General features: G+C 39.6%; 1 protein-coding gene across 2 annotated transcripts in view; it reads left to right on the top strand.

Annotated features, from left to right (window-relative positions):
* The window catches only part of mark1 (MAP/microtubule affinity-regulating kinase 1), a 124,268-nt gene that overhangs the window by 35,915 nt on the left and 64,069 nt on the right, over positions 1-24,284 (top strand). For both annotated transcript variants that reach the window (XM_062058065.1, XM_062058066.1), the window contains exon 3: positions 8,398-8,451. In XM_062058065.1, coding sequence (XP_061914049.1) covers positions 8,398-8,451 — 54 coding nt within the window. The remainder of the gene's footprint in view (positions 1-8,397; positions 8,452-24,284) is intronic.

Genomic DNA, 24,284 nt, shown 5'->3' with positions numbered 1-24,284 from the left:
TTAACAATGCTGTGCTAACGACGCCATTGAAGCTAACTTAGCAACCGGACTGCACAGAGCTATGCTAAAAACATTAGCTCTCCACCTACGCCAGCCAGCCCTCATTTGCTCATCAACACCCGTGCTCACCTGCGTTCCAGCGATCGGCAGAAGGACGAAGGACTTCACCCGATGCGTTTGGCGGCCCGGAGACGTAGGAAGTCAAGGTGAAGTCGGCGGCTAGCGCGGCTAGCGCTCCAACAATGTCCTCCTGGTTGTGTTGCTGTAGTCCGCTGCTAATACACTGATCCCACCTACAACTGTCTTCTTTGCAGCCTTCATTGTTCATTAAAAAAATTGCAAAAGATGTCCAGAATACTGTGGAATTATGAAATGAAAACAGAGCTTTTTGTATAGGATTCTACGGGGTACCATAACTTCCGTTACTCGGACTTCGTCACGCGCATACGTCGTCATACCGCGATGTTTCAGCCGGATATTTCCCGGGAATTTTAAAATGTCACTTTATAAGTTAACCCGGCCGTATTGGCATGTGTTGCAATGTTAAGATTTCATCATTGATATATAAACTATCAGACTGCGTGGTCGGTAGTAGTGGCTTTCAGTAGGCCTTTAAACAATGGAGCAAGGTTTTCCAAAATAAATCAACTCAAGTTATGGAAAAAAATGCCAACATGGCACTGCCATACTTATTATTGAAGTCACAAAGTGCATTATTTTTTTTAACATGCCTCAAAACAGCAGCTTGGAATTTGGGACATGCTCTCCCTGAGAGAGCATGAGGAGGTTGAGGTGAGGGTAAGGGGGGTGTATATTGTAGCGTCCCGGAAGAGTTAGTGCTGAAAGGGGTTCTGGGTATTTGTTCTGTTGTGTTTATGTTGTGTTACGGTGCGGATGTTCTCCCGAAATGTGTTTGTCATTCTTGTTTGGTGTGAGTTCACAGTGTGGCGCATATTTGTAACAGTGTTAAAGTTGTTTAAACGTCAACCCTCAGTGTGACCTGTATGGCTGTTGACCAAGTATGCCTTGCATTCACTTGTGTGTGTGTGAAAAGACGTAGATATTATGTGATTGGGCCGGCACGCAAAGGCAGTACCTTTAAGGTTTATTGGCGCTCTGTACTTCTCCCTACGTCCATGTACACAGTGGCGTTTTTAAAAGTCATAAATTTTACTTTTTGAAACCGATACCGATAATTTCCGATATTACATTTGAAAGCATTTATCGGCCGATAATATCGGCAGCCCGATAATATCGGCAGCCCGATATTATCGGACATCTCTACTCTCCTCCATCTTTCTAGTTGTTGCCGGCGAGTTACGAAACGGGTTGTTATGAAGCTGGCTGTGGCGCGTTCTTTCTAACGTCACTTCCTGTTTGGGGCGCTGTCTTTCTGTCGTCATTTCCTCTCCAAACTCAGTTTGTAAACGATCGATGAGTCCACACAAAGCTTTTTCACGGGACACATTTCCGGCGTTGTTGTTTGCACTAGTGAGCCACGGATGAGAAGATGCTGCTCCGTTGTTGATTCAAGTAAAGTCTGAATGTCATTAAAACAGTTAGCTCCATCCACCGCTACAACAAAGATGACGGAGAAAAGACGCTGTCGAAGGTGAGCCACGTAAATAGGACCGCCCACAAAACGGCGTATCTTGAAGCGACTGTCAGAAAGCGACTTGAAGATGGTCAGTAAAACATAATCTATGCAACATTTTGACCAAAGAACCACCATTACGTGTTATGTAGACCACAAGGAAGTGTTTTACATTTAGAAAAAAATCATAATATGACCCCTTTTAATGCGCCTTTTGTATAAAAAAAAGACCTGAGTAGACCCGCTCATATAATCCGGTGCGCCCTATGGTCCAGAAAATACAGTACAAACACAGAACCGGTGTGCCCCGGCAATCAACGTCAAGATGCTGCAGGAGACGAGAAAACAGAAAGTAAAAAAAACAAACTACGAAATAAGAGCACAGGACTGGGATATAAGCATTTAACCTTGAAAAAACCCACAAACTCTTCATGACAAAGGGTTTTTTCCTTTTTTCTCCCCCGAATCACAGGACGGCCCCATTGATGCCAGAGAAAGAATTGTGTGATAACCAAAGAACAGGAAGTTAAACTTCTTGTGACATATGAAAGTCTTGCCCAGCTGCTCAATGCCATCTGATCAATGGAATTCATTACACTTACCCTGCTCAGTGGCCTTGTGGTTAGAGTGTCCGCCCTGAGACTGGAAGGTCGTGAGTTCAAACCCTGGCCAAGTCATACCAAAGATTATAAAAATAAGACCCATTAGCTCCCTACTTGGCAGTCAGCAATCACAGTCTTTCCCACACATTCATTTATTTGTGGCGGCCCGCCACGAAAGAATTACGTCCGCCACAAATCCTTTTTTTTTTTTTTTTTTTTTGTCCTGTCCAGCTTCTCAAGCAAATCATATAGTTGATGTAGATGCCCATATAGGCTGTTCAAATTTACTTTACAAAAGAGAAGTGTAGGATACTTCTCTTGTTGCCTTATTTGTATTTGACCACTACAGTTTTCTGTTTATTTGTTACTGACTATGGCAGGACACCTCTGCTTCTGTTTCACTTTATGTTGCTGGTAAATAATATGGTTGTAGAAGTATGTACATAAGTGTTGTAATTATATTGTAAAATGGATGGATGGGTGGATGGATGGACGTTTAAAACAAAACTGTTATTATTAATTAGTAAGTATACATTTTTGAGCCTTTTTAGAGAAAATCATATAATTGTAGTAAATTATGCAAAGTACTCGATGATGTCTTGGTGACCACGCCCATAGCCATGACCATAGCCACGCCCCCACCGCCACAGGTATCTTGGCAGTTTATGGGAAACACTGAATCAACAAAATTATTCCCGAGCGCGGCCACTGCTGCTGCTCACTGCTCCCCTCGCCTCCCAGGGGGTGAACATGGGGATGGGTACAAATGCACAACTAGTGTGTGTGTGACTATTGTTGGGACTTTAACTTTAACTTTTAAATACCACAAGGCTTTATTCCTTCCAGACGATAACTTCAAAACACCACGAGATGACCGTCATTGCAGCAATTCAAAATAAACCTTTCTTTAAAATACTTATTTCATCACTACAATGAAAACAAATGAAAATAGCTAATACTGTAATTTGAATTCATCTGTTCCAGGGCCATTATGTAGGTTTAATACAGGCATTCTGTACCATTCTGACCTTCTTAGTGGTTATACAAGTTAAAATTGTGTTATGGTTACATTAACTTAATGACGAATTAGAATGGTGTACTGTGTTCCCTTTTTTTTAACTTTAACTGTAAGACACGCCATGGAGCAATAAGAATAGACAATGCGTATCGGCTTTAACTAGCGACGAGGCGCAATCAATGCTACTTTTGCTCAGTCATCCCCATTGCTAACTGCGAGCTCAATACAGTGTCGTCTATAGCTCGCGAGGGATCCGCTGACAAACTATATATCATCCTTCTTACAATGTATGCATATTTATGCCTGTTGCGACTACACTTGTAATAAACGTGTGCTGAATAATTCACAGCTACAGAGCAAGTAAGGACAATAATGGCAAGGGACGCATAACAAAGGATAGTGACCAGCAGGATGCTGCAAATAGACACGGAGTCTACCTCATTCTATGTAACTGTTGTCTCTTTTCTCTCCGCCTGGCAGTGTTCCTGTCACTGCCACCACCATGTGCTGTTTTCGGGTTTAGCGTCCTGGTTTGGATTAGAATTAAGTGTCCCCGCGCGGCAGCCTGAAGGTCTTAAAGGCCTACTGAAACCCACTACTACCGACCACGCAGTCTGATAGTTTATATATCAATGATGAAATCTTAACATTATAACACATGCCAATACGGCCGGGTTAACTTATAAAGTGACATTTTAAATTTGCCGCTAAACTTCCGGTTCGAAACGCCTCTGAGGATGACGTATGCGCGTGACGTAGCCCGACGAACACGGGTATGCCTTCCACATTGAAGCCAATATGAAAAAGCTCTGTTTTCATTTCATAATTCCACAGTATTCTGGACATCTGTGTTCGTGAATCTGTTGCAATCATGTTCATTGCATTATGGAGAAGGAAGCCAAGCAAGCAAAGAAGAAAGTTGTCGGTGCGAAATGGACGTATTTTTCGAACGTAGTCAGCCACAACAGTACACAGCCGGCGCTTCTTTGTTTACATTCCCGAAAGATGCAGTCAAGATGGAAGAACTCGGATAACAGAGACTCTAACCAGGAGGACTTTTGATTTGGATACACAGACGCCTGTAGAGAACTGGGACAACACAGACTCTTACCAGGATTACTTTGATTTGGATGACAAAGACGCAGACGTGCTACTGTGAGTATGCAGCTTTGGCTTTTTTTTTGCGTATGTACGTAACTTTTTTAAAATATATAAGCTTTATGAACCTTGGGTTAGGTGAACGGTCTTTTGGGCTGAGTGATTGTGTGTGTTGATCATGTGTTTGAATTGTATTGGCGTGTTCTATGGAGCTAGGAGCTAGCAGAGGAGCTAGGAGCTAGCATAACACGTACCGTACCGTAAGTGCGCGTCACGTACGTAACTTTTTAAAAATATATAAGCTTTATGAACCTTGGGTTAGGTGAACGGTCTTTTGGGCTGAGTGATTGTGTGTGTTGATCGGGTGTTTGAATTGTATTGGCGTGTTCTATGGAGCTAGGAGCTAGCAGAGGAGCTAGGAGCTAGCATAACAAACACGCAGGTGTTATTATGCAGGATTAATTTGTGGCATATTAAATATAAGCCTGGTTGTGTTGTGGCTAATAGAGTATATATATGTCTTGTGTTTATTTACTGTTGTAGTCATTCCCAGCTGAATATCAGGTACCGTGAGTATGCAGCCTTGGCTGCTAAACATTCGATAACTTGACCGTATGTGCGCGTCACGTACGTAACTTTTTAAAAATATATAAGCTTTATGAACCTTGGGTTAGGTAAACGGTCTTTTGGGCTGAGTGATTGTGTGTGTTGATCAGGTGTTTGAATTGTATTGGCGTGTTCTATGGAGCTAGGAGCTAGCAGAGGAGCTAGGAGCTAGCATAACAAACACGCAGGTGTTTTTATGCAGGATTAATTTGTGGCATATTAAATATAAGCCTGGTTGTGTTGTGGCTAATAGAGTATATATATGTCTTGTGTTTATTTACTGTTGTAGTCATTCCCAGCTGAATATCAGGTCACCCTCGGCTCTCACAGCATCTTCCCTATCTGAATAGCTTCAACTCCCCACTAGTCCTTCACTTGCACTTTACTCATCCACAAATCTTTCATCCTCGCTCAAATTAATGGGGAAATTGTCGCTTTCTCGGTCCGAATCTCTCTCACTTCATGCGGCCATCATTGTAAACAATAGGGAACTTTGCGTATATGTTCAACTGACTACGTCACGCTACTTCCGGTAGGTGCAAGCCTTTTTTTTATCAGATACCAAAAGTTGCAATCTTTATCGTCGTTGTTCTATACTAAATCCTTTCAGCAAAAATATGGCAATATCGCGAAATGATCAAGTATGACACATAGAATAGATCTGCTATCCCCGTTTAAATAAAAAAAATTCATTTCAGTAGGCCTTTAAAGCAACCCACACTCTCCTTACCGTGACTCCGTGCTTTTCTCTCTCTGGTTTAGAGAGCTGATTCTTAGTCTGTCTGGGCGGCAGCGCAATATTTCCTTTTTGTTTACTTCATATTTTCTTTTTTTTGTTTGTGAGGTTTGATTGGATGAAGGATGGAAGCTCCCATTGCATAATTATACACAAAATTATTATTTTGTTCTCACTATTTCTGTACTTTTTGGGTGCTATAGTGTTAATATGTGCAGGAAAACCTGCACAACCTGATGCACCATGTTATTGATTTTTAAAGATATGAAAATGTTTGTTTGTATTGACACCGATATATATATATATATATATATATATATATATATATATATATATATATATATATATATATATATATATATATATATATATATATATATATATATAATGTGTGTGTACATATACGTATATATGAAAATATATGTATGTGTGTGTGTGTATACATATATGCATATATATATGTGTTTATATTTATATATATATATAGGGACAAGCGGTAAAAAATGGATGGATATATATATATACTGTATATATGAATGTGTATATGTGTGTATATTAGGGCTGCAACAACTAATCGATTAAAATCGATTATTAAAATAGTTGCCGATTAATTTAGTCATCGATTCGTTGGATCTATGCTATGCGCATGCGCAGAGGTTTTTAAAAAAAAAAATTTTAATTAAAAAAAACCCTTTTTTTATTATTATTATTATTTTTTTTAATAAACCTTTATTTATAAACTGCAACATTTACAAATAGCTGAGAAACAATAATCAAAATAAGTATGGTGCCAGTATGCTGTTTTTTTTCAATAAAATACTGGAAAGGATAGAAATGTAGTTTGTCTCTTTTATCCGATTATTAATCGATTAATCGAAGTAATAATCGACAGATTAATCGATTATCAAATTAATCGTTAGTTGCAGCCCTAGTGTATATATGTATGTGTATATGTATATATACGTGTATATATGCGTGTATATACAGTATGTATGTATTAAATGTGTGTGTGTATATATTTGTATATATATATATATATATATATATATATATATATATATATATATATATATATATATATATATATATATATAAATAAATGGGTGTATATTTATATGTATATAAATGTGTGTATATTTATATGTATATAAATGTGTGTGTGTATATATATATATATATATATATATGTATGTGTGTGTATATATATATATATATATTTTTAAATTATTATTATTTGTCTTTATTTTATTTTATTTATATATTTTTTTTTTTGTTTCTGGCTTTTATTTTGAAGCTGGAAAAAGAAAGGGTCTTCACATATTTTGATGTTGGATTGAAAATATCTTTACATATATTAGTCGCACTAGACTATAGGCCGCAGATATTTACCGGTACGAAAGATTTTGTAAATGTTTATTTACATACCTTAATTGTTTCCAAACGGTGCCTGTCATATGGGGGTAAAATGGCTGATCAAACAAAACAGAAATCATCGTCATGGACCCACTAGCTGCGGAAACTGTCTCTAATCAGCTAAACAGACTCAATAAGTCCACGGTGATGTTTTGGTGAATGCCCGAAACTGTAACAATACAAAAAGAATGCAATTTTAAGTTAATAATACTAACACAGACACTTGTAAACGTGTTAGCATATGTGCCAATGCTAACAACGCTAGCTTGATTACATTAAAATAGCGCGTGCAAATATGCATGTTAAAACTCCTACAGACATCACACATGGGACAGCTTAGTAAGTATGAATTGTTTTAGTTATATTATAAAACTTAAAAACGTTGCTTGGAGTGATTAATCCTTTAAAGTTTTCCGAGTAGAAATGCAATGAGCTGTTTTACTTCCGGTTCAAGATATAAAACAGAAAGTACATTTTCAAACTGCCGCACCTGCAGTGAGCGAACGCGTCCAAAAGATGGCGCTATAGCACAAACAAAAACACACTTTTTCAGTATCTCTGTCGGTGTAATAAGACAACTATTTGTTGAATACAAAACCTTATGGCTAATAGCAAAGAAACATCTGTAAATTAGCCGCACGGTTTTATAAGCCGCACGGTCCAAAGCGTTGGAAAAAAGTAGCGGCTTGTAGTCCGTAAAATACAGTTTGTGTGTTTATAACACTCTTAGAGATTCCATCATGGGTCAAAAATGGTATCTATCTTCAGTTTTTTTTAATTGATCAAATATTTTGTTAAATACAGATAATGAACTATCACTAAATAGAAAAACTATTCTCTAATTTATATTTTGATTCATTTTTATAATCTAACAGATGTCCTGTGGAATACACTCGTGATCGTCTGTCACTATGCCTGGGTTTAAAAGAAAAAGCGGACATTTTTCCTTTATGATTGAGCTGCTTACCGACGTCATGTACAGAACCGCTGTCCGCATTAGCAGCCTTTGTTTTGCTATATTTTTAATGCTATGTTTGTACTAATCAGTCTGTTTACTTTCATGTTTTCATTTATATACGGTGCGCTGCAAGCTTAATTCATTTCCAGGACCAAATATTTCTGTTTGGTGCCAATACAAAGCACTTTAACGTGTGTTCCAGTGATTCAACTTGTTGTGACAAAGCTGCCACACATTGGGGAAAATAATGAGGAGGTTCACTCCAACCAGAACACAACTCCCAGATACTCTGAATCATTTTTGACATTTCTGCTATTTTCTGTCTCACTTTCTCTACTTTGTCCTCCCCCACTCCCTGCTTTGTTTCCCAAGGTGGCAGTGAAGATTATAGATAAAACTCAACTGAATCCTACCAGTCTACAGAAGGTGAGTTATTTGTGTTTTTTTTATTAATTAGCCTATTAGCTACATTAGCTTGTCCACATGTACATTGGTATTAAAAACACATTTACACCAACTCTAGTAGCACCATAACTTCTTATTTTTATTTTTATTTTGAAATTATTATTATTTTTAAAATTATTAAATCAACATAAAAAACACAAGATACACTTACAATTAGTGCACCAACCCAAAAAACCTCCCTCCCCCATTTACACTCATTCACACTCATTCAAACAAAAGGGTTGTTTATTTCTGTTATTAATATTCTGTTTCCTACAATATATATCAATACAGTCTGCAAGGGATACAGTCCGTAAGCACACATGATTGTGCGTGCTGCTGGTCCACTGATAGTACCAACCTTTAACAGTTAGTTTTACTCATTTTCAATAATTACTAGTTTCTATGTAACTGTTTTTATATTGTTTTACTGTCTTTTTTATTCAAGAAATTGTTTAAATTTTTTTTTTTTTTTTTTTTTTTTTTTTTTAAAGGACTTTATCTTCACCAGACAGGTTGTCAATGAAATTAGATTGTTTAGAGGGTTCTTAAAACCAGATCCAGTCCAGATTATGTCCAGGTCGGGCTCAGCAACACACACCTTCATTTATGTACACTCAAATTAGGAAACACAACAACAGATTGCATATAATCTATAAACAAAATTACATTTTCAAAATAAGCATTTGAGGACTTCCCATCTTTTTTTTAATGTTTTTTGACATCATTATCTGTTTCAACCATATAACTTTCTAAAGTTAAAAAATACTGAATAAATGTTTTAAAGAAAGTCATACTAAGTGAATATCTGTTTTTGGCCTTAAAAATAATCCTTTTACCGAGTACTATAATTAAATTGACTAAATCATGACTGTCAATGATTTATCCTAAAATAACAGAAACCACATCAAGCTTCATAAACAAACCAATCCTTAACCATAACTTCTAACTCCTAAGACCATTTCAGCCTGTCAAGGAACTCTCCTAAAATAACAGAAACCACATCAAGCTTCATAAACAAACCAATCCTTAACCATAACTTCTAACTCCCAAGACCATTTCAGCCAAATAAAAGCTTGAAGAAAATATTTAGTGGAAAAGGCACAATAACAATGCCGGAGTAAGAGAAGGGAGATGCACGACCGATTGGTAAAGTGGATTTTACCAGAATGTCACACCTGTATATTGAGCAGTGGCGCGGACTGAAGTCGACCCTCGACCCTAACCGATTGGGGGAGTCTGAGTATATTGGCAAAGAGGAAAAGAATGCAGATTTACCATGTATACACCTTATGTTGTTGGAGTATGTTATTGAAAGAGACATATTACAGAGCCCCACTGGGATCCAGTATCATTTTGAAAGCCCCTGAAGTAGGGTTGCGGTATACCAGTGGTGGGCCTTCTCTGCTGGCCTAACATAACCAGAAATCATGATCATAATTAAAGATATAAGTCATTTTTTATTTATTTTCCCAAAATATCTAAAAATATTCATATTATCTTCATTTCATATTTATGCGCCTTCCAGTGCTGTTGTTTTTAGGTTAGAGTTTGTATCCAATCAGAATTCAGCTAGACTATGTTGCCATGCTGTACCAAATCTGCCCAGGGCCTTCAGAATCAACAATGCGGGCGTCCCTGCACTGTAAGTGAACGGGAACATAGAGTTGATAGATAATTGCGATAGCCAATCAGATCACGAGTTGTTGTCAGTAAGGCCTTCTAGCTGGCCTCACGTTGAACGGGACATTTACGCGTCCTGTGATTGGATACTCACTCGGAGCAAAGCCACACCAGAGACCGTTAGTGGATGAATTTGAGAACACATACAGTTGATAAACAGTTGCGATAGCCAATCGGATTACAAGTTGTTGTCAGTAGGCTATCTAGGTAGCCTGATGTTAACGAGACTGTGATTGGATACTCACTTGGGAGTCCCAAGTGAGTATCCAATCACAAGTTGCGAAAACAGGAAGTGGCACCGAAGCCATAGAAAGCCACCGGTACAATAACCACGAAGATAAAGTGTTTGTCTTACACCTAGTAATCCGCTGTGGACAGACAAAGCCAAGCAATGCAGGTTTTGAGAGCGGTGCGCGCTCCCACGAAAGAAATTCACTTTTGGCAGGCAATCATATTTTGGCACAACACCAGCGATGAAATGGTTTGCCCGCCACTTTCACTTACCTACCTACCTTTTAGTTACCTACTCAGTGGCCTAGTGGTTAGAGTGTCCACCCTGAGATCGGTAGGTTGTGAGTTCAAACCCCGGCAGAGTCATACCAAAGACTAAAAAAATGGGACCCATTACCTCCCTGCTTGGCACTCAGCATCAAGGGTTGGAATTGGGGGTAAAATCACTAAAAATTATTCTTGGGCATGGCCACCGCTGCTGCCCACTGCTCCCCTCACCTCCCAGGGGGTGAACAAGGGGATGGGTCAAATGCACAGAACAAATTTCACCACACCTAGTGTGTGTGTGACAATCATTGGTACTTTAACTTTAACTTCACACGAATCAAACGACTACGAGTGGCTAACACGGCGTCGGATTGGTGCTACAAATTGTGCGGTCAAATATTTAATTTCTTTATTTTTTTCATGTTTCATTGGTTTTATACAATTATTTTCATTTTGGCAGTACCCCGTAAGATATGTTTTATTTATTTATTTTATTTATTTTGGTTTATTGAATGTTAAATGCGCCGAAAAATAGACCGTTTTGTTACACTGTTGAGGGGGTTCAATGTACAGTAATGTGCAAGTGTGATTCTGTATAGTTTCTCCAGCTGTGTCCATGTGGTGACATCAATTACGGTATTTTGAGAGGTGAAGTCGGACTAAGTTGGACATCACTGAAGGCCTAGGTGAGAAACGCACGGCCCGCCACTGCGGGATACAGACGAGATACGATTTATAAATAATATACATTTTGGCCGACGATAGAACTTTTAATACTATCGTGATAATACATGTTGACAAGCGAACGAACATGTCCTCAGGTCAATCAATCAGCTTACATCCCTCCACAGTGTAATTCTAAATCATTAATCCTCGCCTCCATGACGGCGAATAAACTACGTTTCTTACTAGTATCGTCACACCGTAGGAGGATATGGTAACCGCTAACTGCATGCTAGAGCCCTTCAGTTTAAACAAAGGTGGGCGCATCGAAAATATAGACAGTAACGATATCAAGTATAGTAACAGTATCTGGTCGATACTACAGTGGTTAGATTGATATTTTTTATTATCAAAATAATATTTTGTTGTTTTTGTTATTGTTTACAAACTCAGGAATTAAGTCACTGGGCACAAAAGGACTTTCAGGGCAAAAAACAAAAGATTTCAAACAAAACCAATAGTAAGGAATCATTTAAATGTTTAATTGATTATTGATAGTTACACTGCCATCTTTCGTCTGATTATAGTTGTGATCAAAAGTGTATCATTCGTTGATCTTAAAAATTTAATGTATCAGCATTAGCATGACAAATACTACCTCTTTAACTACTTGGTATTGGATCAATACCCAAATTTGCAGTATCACCCAAAAATAATGTAAAGTAATGAAACAACAGAAAAAATAAGTGTTTATTACTGTCACGTGGGGGTTTACGCTTGCTGCGCGGTTGTTCTTCCAATGCACACTGACGGCTCCGGACCAAGACGTGGAGGTAGGAATGATTTATCGATCATAAATCATCCAAAAACACAAGACAAGCAAAACGGATGCGTGCCGATCGCACGCGGAAGCTAAGGCTAAAACTTAGCGCAGGAAACAAAGAATCTAAACTTACCATGGACTTGAAACCAGTAGTACTCACAAAACTTTACGCTGACAGGTTGCATGAAGCAAAACAATGAAGCCACACCGAGTGACCGGAAAAGACAGGCTTAAATAGAAGTCTCTGATTAGCAACAGGTGCGTGTCCGGAAAACCAGCGGCAGGTGAAAATAATGAGTAACCATGGTGACAAAACAAACAAGGAAGCGCAACCAGGAACTAAGGAAGTCCAAAACTAACAGAACATAACTAAACTAAACATGATCCGGACAGCGGATCATGACAGAGCCCCCCCCTTAAAAGACAGAATCCAGATGTCTAAAACACCAAAACAAAATATACAAGGCAGAATCGAGAGTCATGGGAGGGTGGGAGGGGGACATGGTGGTGGGTCGCCAGACCGAGTGTCCCCGAATCCACCGAGGACAAGTCAAGTGGCGGCGGCGAGTGGAACGCCGCTGCAGCAGGCGAGGCGGGCGACCAGGGAATGGCCACATTCGTGGCCAACGGGGAGGTGGGCGCACTCGGCGAGGCGGACGACCAGGGAGCGGCCACATCCGTGGTCGACGGGGAGGTGGGCGCGTCGGCGCCGTCTTGGCAGGCTTGGACGCCGCAGCGGGCGAGTCAGGCGTGGTAGCAGGTACAGGCGGCGAGTCAGGCGTGGGAGCAGGTACCGGTGTCTGGCGAGGAGCAGGTACCGGTGTCTGGCGAGGAGCAGGTACCGGTGTCTGGCGAGGAGCAGGTACCGGTGTCTGGCGTGGTGCAGGTACCGGTGGACTTGAAACCAGTAGTACTCACAAAACTTTACGCTGACAGGTTGCATGAAGCAAAACAATGAAGCCACACCGAGTGACCGGAAAAGACAGGCTTAAATAGAAGTCTCTGATTAGCAACAGGTGCGTGTCCGGAAAACCAGCGGCAGGTGAAAATAATGAGTAACCATGGTGACAAAACAAACAAGGAAGTGCAACCAGGAACTAAGGAAGTCCAAAACTAACAGAACATAACTAAACTAAACATGATCCGGACCACGGATCATGACAATTACATTTTAACAGAAGTGTAGATAGAACCATGTCACAACAGAAAGTAAGCCGATAATAACAGTAAATTAACCAGTAGACTAATAATAGTTTTGGCACAATAATAGAGGGAAAAATGACGCGATGTGTTCCCGCATACGTCAGCAGCCAAATTACGAGCCTTTGTAACCCGTTTTGAAATGGTTCTATTATCATTTACTTACCAAACAAAGTCTTGTGATATATTGTTATCAGAATGTAGACTTTAGGTTCTATCGCACGTCCTTACGGGATACTCACTATTTTAACCAGTTTGAGCGCAAAATCCAGGGTACTAACAGTGCACTTTTTGCTGCTCTTCCCAATGTGAACACACTTACGCCCATCCCTACCCTGAAGCGAGCAGAATAGGATCCCTTTAACCAACAAACATTTCAAACACAATTTTGTCATAAAGGAAGAATAAACAGCATTTTCCACCTTCGTTAGTTGCATCACAGGTGTGACTGAGGCGGGACAGCGTCTGTGTGTAAGCCAATTTGGCCAGGACAGTTTAACCTGAAAGACTCACTTCTCCCATCCTATTGTGTTGGAAGTAACTGTCGCTGTCCAAAAAGTATTTTATATGTCACACTGATGGCATCATGCATTGATGTCTTGACCCGAATATAAGACGACACTGAATATAAGATTAGACCTATTTTTAGACAACTTTTTTTGGAAATGCAAAATTATAGACAAAACATTTATTTTTATGTTTTTAATATCAGTGAAACAACAAAGGGATTTGGCACCAGCTGCTAAAAAACCCTACACCTCGAATGTAAGACCTGTCTCTTTCAGACATTTTTCATAGGAAATAAAAATACCATATTGTTTTGAAGTAAAATAAATGATAACTAGATCAGGCAATTCCTGAAGGAATTGCATGTGAATGCTCCAATGCTGAAGTTGAACTGAAATGCCGACAGAATGTAGTATGAATGTAAGAATAGTTTGAATGTTGGAATGGTTTGAATGTTGAAGAGTTTGAATTTCCAGGAAAACCGGAAATTGCTTTGGAACATGGGAAAGTGTGAGTTTGAATGTCCAGGATGAGAGGAATGTGTTGATGTTGGAATATGTTGAAAAATGTGGGGAATTGTGGAAGTTAGAAAAATGGATAATTCATTTTGAATGGGGAAAATGTCCCTTACGACTGGGAATTCTAGGAAATCCGGGAATTGTTTGTATAATTGTTGAAAGGGAGCACACAATTCCTGACCAGGCTGAATATTTTGAAGTTGGAACTTGTTTGAATCGGATAAAAAATGTGGGAGTTGTGGAACTTTGAAAAATGTCCCATTCATTTCAATGGGAATTTCATGCAAAATTGGTAACTTTGGGAAAAGCGGGAATTTTTTTGAAAATGTTAAAAAAAGGTGAATGTTCTGAATGAGTTGAAATGGTTAGTGTTGGAATTTTTCAAATTGGTGGAGAAATGTTGAAGTAGCAACATTTTTAATTGAGAAATGGTCTTATGGAATTTCGGGAAAACCGGGAATTTTTCCAGTTCAAAAAACAACTTCGTTTTTTGTCCTGATTAAGAGGAATGATTTGATGGTGGAACGGTTGAAGTGTGTTGAAAAATGTGGAAGGAGTAGTCGACAGAAAAAAGGGTGAAAAAAGGGTTTGAAAAAAACGGAAATTCTGGGAATTCCTGGAATATTTTTGAACTTGGGAAAATAATAGTTTGAACATCCAGGATGAGTGGAATATGTTGAAGGTGGAATGGTTTGAATCGGATGAAAAATGTGGAAATGGTGGAAGTTTGAAAAACAGCCAAAAATGTCCCGGAAAACCTGGAATTCTGGGAAATCTGGGAATTTTTGGTATTTGTCAAGGGAAAGCCTAGGATTCCCGAATAGGCTGAACAGTTTGAAGTTGGAACGGTTTGAATGGGATGAAAAATGTGGAAGGTGGAGAGCGCCAAAATCTGGAGAAGAAGAAGAAGTTTAAAAAAAACGTGTGTGAATGTTTAGGAGCATTCACACAATAAGTTGAATAATAAATAGACACATTTTGGTGTAGAAAACCATATGTGATTGCACTGTGAGAAGCATAAAAAGGTACGGCAATATTCCGCCTTTGCTTGGTTCTATGTACAAAGCAAAGTTGAACAAACCACATCTATTTTTAGGTGCAGACAACAGAGCGAAAATGTCCTTTTGAAATACCTGCGATTTTCGCTTTAATTTGTTGACTCGAACATAATCACACGTTAACATCAGGGCGGGCTTAATTCCCTCACCTCCACCCGCTCCTCTCTCTCATTAAAACCCTGCTCACCGCTCTTGACTCACTGTTAGTTTGTGTTTTGCTGCAGCTAAAAATACATCAGCTTGCCTCTTTGTCTCACAGTCATGACCGATTACAAAAAAAAAAGTGTCTAAATCTGGCCCTTTTCCACTGATTTGACGCACACGCACATTAATCTATACTAATATGGTCCTCAGTCAGACCACGTGGTCACAAAAAAGACTGGCCGCAGCTAATGTGTGTGTTTGCGAGCCACCTGCTTTTGAGTTTTGCATCTAAAAATAATGCAGCTTGACTGACAAGGGCGCTTTATTCGTCACCACATCTATTATCAAAGCTCATCGTGCAGGCTGCTCTGGTTTAATTCCAGTGTGTTGTAAATGATGAACAAATTGCTATGCGGCTGCCATAGGCTCATATTAAAAGACCATTACACGAATCGCATCCTGTGAAAACACCAGTGTTAGTGCCTTGATGCATCTCTTGGCTGGGCCGCAGCAGAGCATGTGAAGACAATATCTCATAGACGTGGAAGTAGCAATAAGTAACATCTGGTTTTTTTTAATTATTTATTCCTGGCTCCCCCTACAGTTGTAAATTGTGATTTAAAAAAAGAAGAAGTTTAAAACCGTCCATCCATTAATTTCCTACCGCTTGTCCCTCTCAGGGTCACGGGGGGGTTGGCGCCCATCCCAGCTGCACTCGGGCAGAGGCAGGGTACACCCTGGACAAGTCGCCACCTCATTGCAGGGCCAACACAGATAGACAGACTATTGTTTTAAATTTAGTAAGGCATCAGCAGTGGAAAAAATGTCGGAATTGTTAGATTACAAAAAACATGACCAGAAGCAAAATGTAAATGAAATTCAGGCAATATGGAGTGCAATACTTGGCTGCAACCAGCAGACGCGCTGTCTATTCTTTTATCAACAAGATTATGATCAATCGCAGGGCATTAAATCGATTGCAACTGGACTGTTTGGTTTGTCCTGGAAGACGTTTCGCCTCTTGGTCAGATCAAGTCTAATATGATCAATAAAAAACATGACCTCAGCTATTTGTTTAAAAAAACAATTTTTAAATAATATTTTAAATAAAAGTAGATATGCAAATAACATATTTGTTGTCAAATAATATTTGTTAAAAATTAATACAATAGTCAAATTAAATACATACAAATAAAATATTTAAGGTTTACACTGAAATATTTTTTTTAAATGTGTATATATATATATATATATATATATATATATATATATGGTAACACTCTAGTATGGGGAACATATTCACCATTAATTACCGTATTTCGGAGTATAAGTAGCTCCGGAGTATAAGTTGCACCGGCCGAAAATGCATAATGAAGAAGGAAAAAAACATATATAAGTCGCAATGAAATATTTTTATTTATTTTATATATTTTTGTAAGTCGCATTTTTTGGGGAAATTTATTTGATAAAACACAACAGCAAGAATAGACATTTGAAAGGCAATTTCAAATAAATAAAGAATAGTGAACAACAGGCTGAATAAGTGTACGTTATATGACGCATAAATAACCAACTGAGAACGTGCCTGGTATGTTAACGTAACATATTATGGTAAGAGTCATTGTGTCCGCCCTGAGATCGGTAGGTTGTGAGTTCAAACCCCGCCGAGTCATACCAAAGACTATAAAAAAATGGGACCCATTACCTCCCTGCTTGGCACTCAGCATCAAGGGTTGGAATTGGGGGTTAAATCACCAAAAATGATTCCCGGGCGCGGCACCGCTGCTGCACACTGCTCCCCTCACCTCCCAGGGGGTGAACAAGGGGATGGGTCAAATGCAGAGGACAAATTTCACCACACCTAGTGTGTGTGTGACAATCATTGGTACTTTAACTTAACTTAACTTAACAAATAACTAGGGCTGCAACTAACGATTAATTTGATAATCGATTAATCTGTCGATTATTACTTCGATTAATCGATTAATAATCGGATAAAAGAGACAAACTACATTTCTATCCTATCCGGTATTTTATTGAAAAAAAAACAGCATACTGGCACCATACTTATTTTGATTATTGTTTCTCAGCTGTTTATACATGTTGCAGTTTATAAATAAAGGTTTATTTAAAAAAAAAAAAAAAATTATTAAAAAAATAACAAAAACAAAAAAAACTGCGCATGCGCGTAGCATAGATCCAACGAATCGATGACTAAATTAATCGGCAACTATTTTAATAATCGATTTTAATCGATTAGTTGTTGCAGCCCTACAAATAACTATAACATATAGAACATGCTATATGTTTACCAAACACTCTGTCACTCCTAATCGCTAAATTCGATGAAATCTTATACGTCTAGTCTTTTACGTGAATGAGCTAAATAATATTATTTGATATTTTACGCTAATGTGTTAATAATTTCACACATAAGTCGCTCCTGAGTATAAGTCGCACCCCCGGCCAAACTATGAAAAAACTGCGACTTATAGTCCGAAAAATACGGTATGTATAAAGAATTTTTTCTTTTTTATTATTTATGACAAGCTTTTTCCAAAACACAATATAGAATGTGACATATAGCAGGATAATGCATACATTTATCATTTGTTTTCCAAACGGTTACAAAAAAGTGGGACCTCAAAAATGTACTGTGGGACCCCATTTTTATGACTTAATGGGGTCACCGGGGTCCCATTTTGAAAATTCCTAGCGCCAACACTGATGGAGTATTGGTGCGTGCAAAACAGCAGCAGGCGGCTGTGGCCTGCGGGCCGGTTTTAATACTAATCAATAGAGATGCCGATAAATGCTTTAAAATGTCGGAAATTATCGGTATCGGTTTCAAAAAGTAAAATTTATGACTTTTTAAGACGCCGCTGTACGTAGTGTACACGGACGTAGGGAGAAGTGCAGAGCGCCAATAAACCTTAAAGGCACTGCCTTTGCGTGCCGGTCCAATCACATAATACCTGTGGCTTTTCACACACACAAGTGAATGCAAGGCATACTTGGTCAACAGCCATACAGGTCACACAGAGGGTGACCGTATAAACAAGTTTAACACTGTTACAAATATGCTCCACACTGTGAACCCACACCAAACAAAAATGACAAACACATTTTGGGAGAACATCTGCACCGTAACACAACATAAACACAACAGAACAAATACCCAGAATCCCTTGCAGCACTAACTCTTCCGGGACGCTACAATATACACTCCCCCCCGCCTCAACCCCGCCGACCTCAACCTCCTCATGCTCTCTCAGGGAGAGCATGTCCCAAATTCCATTTTTTTCCATAACTTGAGTTGATTTATTTTGGAAAACCTTGTTACATTGTTTAATGCATCCAGCGGGGCATCACAACAAAAATTAGTCATAATAATGTGTTAATTCCACGACTGTATATATCGGTATCGGTTGATATCGGAATCTGTAATTAAGAGTTGGACAATATCGGAATATCGGATAGCGGCAAATAAGCCATTATCGGACATCTCTACTAATTATCCCGGTGGCCATACGGCCCGCGGGCCTTGACTTTGACACCCCTGTACTAAAGTAACTACTATATACTATATGCACTTTATTGCACACGTTCTGAACGGCGACCACATCAATTTGATTTTCAAGTTTATTGTTGCTTGTAATGTTTTCACAAGTCACTAATAGAGCCTGAAAGTAAAGCACAGTCATGCATTGTCACCACATTTTGTATTGGCCTGCAATAATCCAATGATGCAAAAAAGGCATTTTAGCTGCAAGAAGAATCAATTCTCTTAAGCGTTTTAATCGTTAGGAGGTATCAGCAAACTACAGTTGCTTGGAATGCAGTGCTCAACATAATTGAGTAAAATAGCTCACATTTAGAGTTTTGCTCCATGCGGTTATTATGCAGCAGTAGTCAGGACAGAGGCTGCCAAATATGTAACAAAAGAAATCCTCCTTTTTCCTGTTGGGGAATCTCTCGCCAGATTGTGTCCCCTCCCCCCTCCCTCCCCGCCACACGCACATCTGTAATTGACTTGGATCTTAATGAGATCTGACTACAATAGTTCAGCTAATCAGCGCAAAAGAGGCGCTCATCTCCTCTGACCGAGATTCATTTCATAGCGCTGGGCTCTTTTGTTTAACAGCCTATTACGTGGTGTGTAATCTGTGCACACACATCACAGTAATGAACATTTACGTGTGTGTGTTGTGTTAGGCCGCTTAGATTCACATCACAAACGAAAGTGTGCGTAACTCTGTTGATATAATTTGTGTCCAGCGGTTCCACACAGGATGGGTCGGGTTGCCTGCCTGCCAGGTGACGTGATGATGCGTTACAGCGGCGTCATAACATGTGAGAGTAGCATCCAATCACGTCCCTGCAATGAATTGTTCAGTGAGCCTTTGGGATGTCTGCCTCACGAGCCTGCAGAAAGTCTACACAATTAGACGTCCTTTAGTGATTTATGGAGGATAGTTTGTTATGTATGCATGCCTTGTTGCGTTTTAAAAATAGACATTATACTGTATTTGTATGACTGTGTAGGACATAGTGTTGTCCCGATACCTATATTTTAGTACCGGTACCAAAATGTATTTTGATACTTTTCGGTACTTTTCTAAATAAGGGGGACCACAAAAAAAGGCCATTATTGGCTTTATTTTAACAACAAATCTTACGGTACATTAAACATACCTACTCAGTGGCCTAGTGGTTAGAGTGTCCGCCCTAAAATCGGTAGGTCGTGAGTTCAAACACCGGCCGAGTCATACCAAAGACTATAAAAATGGGACCCATTACCTCCCTGCTTGGCACTCAGTATCAAGGGTTGGATTTGGGCGATAGATCACCAAAAATGATTCCCGGGCGCGGCACCGCTGCTGCCCACTGCTCCCACTGCTCCCCTCACCTCCCAGGGGGTGAACAAGGGGATGGGTCAAATGCAGAGGACAAATTTCACCACACCTAGTGTGTGTGTGACAATCATTCCCACACATTCATTTATTTGTGGCGGCCCGCCACGAAAGAATTACGTCCGCCACAAATTTAAAAAAAAAAAAAATATATATATATATATATATATATTTATTTATTTTTTGTCCTGTACAGCTTCTCAGGAAAATCATATAGTTGATGTAGATGCCCATATAGACTGTTCAGATTTACTTTACAAAAGAGAAGTGTAGGATATTTCTCTTGTTGCCTTATTTGTATTTGACCACTACTGTTTTCTGTTTATTTGTTACTGACTGTGGCAGGACACCTCTGCCTCTGTTTCACTTTATGTTGCTGGTAAATAATATGGTTGTAGTAGTAGGCTAAAGTTAAATTATTTAGTATGCACTAATTAAAGGGGCAGAACTTTAAGAGACATTTTAGCTTTTATATTTTATAGCCCTTTGAGACACTTGTGATTTAGGGCTATATAAATAAACATTGATTGATTGATTGATTCATTGAAGATTTTTTTTTGTAAGAACCACAATTAATAAATATATTTCAGTGAATAACTTATTGTTCAAATCTGTATATAAATATGTACATAAAGTGTTGTAATTATATTGTAAAATGGATGGATGGATGGATGGTTGGACGTTTAAAACAAAACTGTTATTATTGATTAGTAAGTATACATTTTTTTTAGCCTTTTTAGAGAAAATCATATCATTGGAGTACATTATGCAAATTACTCGATGATGTCATGGTGACCACGCCCATAGCCACGCCCCCACCGCCACAGGTATCTTGGCAGTTATGATAGCGATTAGCTATCGTATCCTCCTACAGTGTGTAGTGAAGCATGTTTAGCTATTCCTCGTACTGGAGGGATGATACTTGTTAGAAACTTACTTTATTTGTCGCCATGGAGGCGAGGATTAGTGATTTAGAAGTAGCTAAAGCACTGCCGACTGCGAATGGACGTTCAGAGCTAGCTAGCTCACCATGTCTTAAAGCACCTCTTCCAGTGGGCGTTTCAGTGTTATAGCTTCACCTTATCTTTAGTATTTAGGCCAACATGCGTCCGTTCTCCCTTTTCTGTCTACACACTGTGTCTGCTTGTAAGTACTCCGTGATTGTGCGCTGCCGAAAATGCTCCTCTGCTCACAAAAAATCAGCAAAGTCATGACGTGACGACGAGCCTTTATGCCTGGGAACCGGTACTTTTCACAAAGAGTAGAGTACCGTTTTTGATTCATTAATACCGCGATAATATACCAGTACCGGTATACCGTACAACCCTAGTAGGACATGTAGTAGAATCACGTTTCCCGATAAGAAGTAGTGAAAATTGATGAAAAAACAAGAACCAAAACCATCATAAAACTCTAAAGTGCTTGACAGTTAGATGTTAACAGTAAAACTTTAATAATATCTTTTACATATATATACAAATGGGAAATACAAACCCTGTTTCCATATGAGTTGGGAAATTGTGTTAGATGTAAATATAAACGGAATACAATGATTTGCAAATAATTTTCAACCCATATTCAGTTGAATATGCTACAAAGACAACATATTTGATTTTCAAACTGATAAACATATTTTTTTTGCAAATAATCATTAACTTTAGAATTTGATGCCAGCAACACGTGACAAAGAAGTTGGGAAAGGTGGCAATAAATACTGATAAAGTTGAGGAATGCTCATCAAACACTTATTTGGAACATCCCACAGGTGAACAGGCAAATTGGGAACAGGTGGGTGCCATGATTGGGTATAAAAGTAGATTCCATGAAATGCTCAGTCATTCACAAACAAGGATGGGGCGAGGGTCACTCACCACTTTGTCAACAAATGCGTGAGCAAATTGTTGAACAGTTTAAGAAAAACCTTTCTCAACCAGCTATTGCAAGGAATTTAGGGATTTCACCATCTACGGTCCGTAATATCATCAAAGGGTTCAGAGAATCTGGAGAAATCACTGCACGTAAGCAGCTAAGCCCGTGACCTTCGATCCCTCAGGCTGTACTGCATCAACAAGCGACATCAGTGTGTAAAGGATATCACCACATGGGCTCAGGAACACTTCAGAAACCCACTGTCAGTAACTTCAGTTGGTCGCTACATCTGTAAGTGCAAGTTAAAACTCTCCAATGCAAGGCGAAAACCGTTTATCAACAACACCCAGAAACGCCGTCGGCTTCGCTGGGCCTGAGCTTATCTAAGATGGACTGATACAAAGTGGAAAAGTGTTCTGTGGTCTGACGAGTCCACATTTCAAATTGTTTTTGGACACTGTAGACGTCGTGTCCTCCGGACCAAAGAGAAAAAGAACCATCCCGATTGTTATAGGCGCAAAGTTGAAAAGCCAGCATCTGTGATGGTATGGGGGTGTAATAGTGCCCAAGACATGGGTAACTTACACGTCTGGGAAGGCGCCATTAATGCTGAAAGGTACATACAGGTTTTGGAGCAACATATGTTGCCATCCAAGCAACGTTACCATGGACGCCCCTGCTTATTTCAGCAAGACAATGCCAAGCCACGTGTTACATCAACGTGGCTTCATAGTAAAAGAGTGCGGGTACTAGACTGGCCTGCCTGTAGTCCAGACCTGTCTCCCATTGAAAATGTGTGGCGCATTATGAAGCCTAAAATACCACAACGGAGACCCCCGGACTGTTGAACAACTTAAGCTGTACATCAAGCAAGAATGGGGAAGAATTCCAACTGAGAAGCTTAAAAAATGTGTCTCTTCAGTTCCCAAACGTTTACTGAGTGTTGTTAAAAGGAAAGGCCATGTAACACAGTGGTGAACATGCCCTTTCCCAACTCCTTTGGCACGTGTTGCAGCCATGAAATTATAAGTTAATTATTATAAGGCTGAAACGACGCGTCGACGTAGTCGACGTCATCGGTTACGTAAATACGTCGACGCCGTTTTTGTGCGTCGACGCGTCGCATAATGACGTCACACTACCGTCATGGCGAAGCGCAAAGCAGACGATCAAAGAAGACGATGCGAGCGGTGCGAGCGAGGGGGGGAAAGCATGCCAATAGTGTGGGAGTATTTCAATAAACGGCCTAATAATGTTGTTGTATGCACACTGTGTCTAGCGGAAATGGCCTATCATAGCAGCACAACGGCTATAAACGAACATTTGAAAAGAAAACCATCAACTAGTCAATCGTCCGCGCGAGCATACGTTGTCATCATTACACAAAAACATGAATGTGTCATTTGTATCTGCTAGGGGTGTAACGGTACGTGTTTTGTATTGAACCGTTTCGGTGCGGGGCTTTCGGTTCGGTACGGCGGTGTACCGAACGAGTTTCTAAGCTAAAGTCTTAACAAGCTGCTTTGCTCCGTCTGCCTCTGTCTCAGCACGCAGCATTGTCCCACCCACACAACCATCTGATTGGTACACACGCAGCATTGTCCCACCCACACAACCATCTGATTGGTACACACGCAGCATTGTCCCACCCACACAACCATCTGATTGGTACACACGCAGCATTATCAGCCAATCAGCAGTGCGTATTCAGAGCGCATGTAGTCAGCGCTTCAGCGTGGAGCAGATAGGTGTTTAGCAGGTGAGCATCAGGCAGCGGACTCTCCCCAAATGATAATAAACACCTCCCAGTCAACTACTAGTAACATCACTATGAGCCCGTTGACCTTCTAGAAACTTAAACTGCAGCTCAGCTTGCTCGCAATCCTGGCTTGAGGTGAAGGCTAATTAGCTCTCAGTTCCAGCCACATCGACCCCTTCT

Source organism: Entelurus aequoreus, linkage group LG09, assembly GCF_033978785.1.
Source record: "Entelurus aequoreus isolate RoL-2023_Sb linkage group LG09, RoL_Eaeq_v1.1, whole genome shotgun sequence".
Lineage (NCBI taxonomy): Eukaryota > Metazoa > Chordata > Actinopteri > Syngnathiformes > Syngnathidae > Entelurus > Entelurus aequoreus.
The sequence above is the reverse complement of the archived record's forward strand: the minus strand, read 5'-3'. Positions and strand labels throughout refer to the sequence as shown.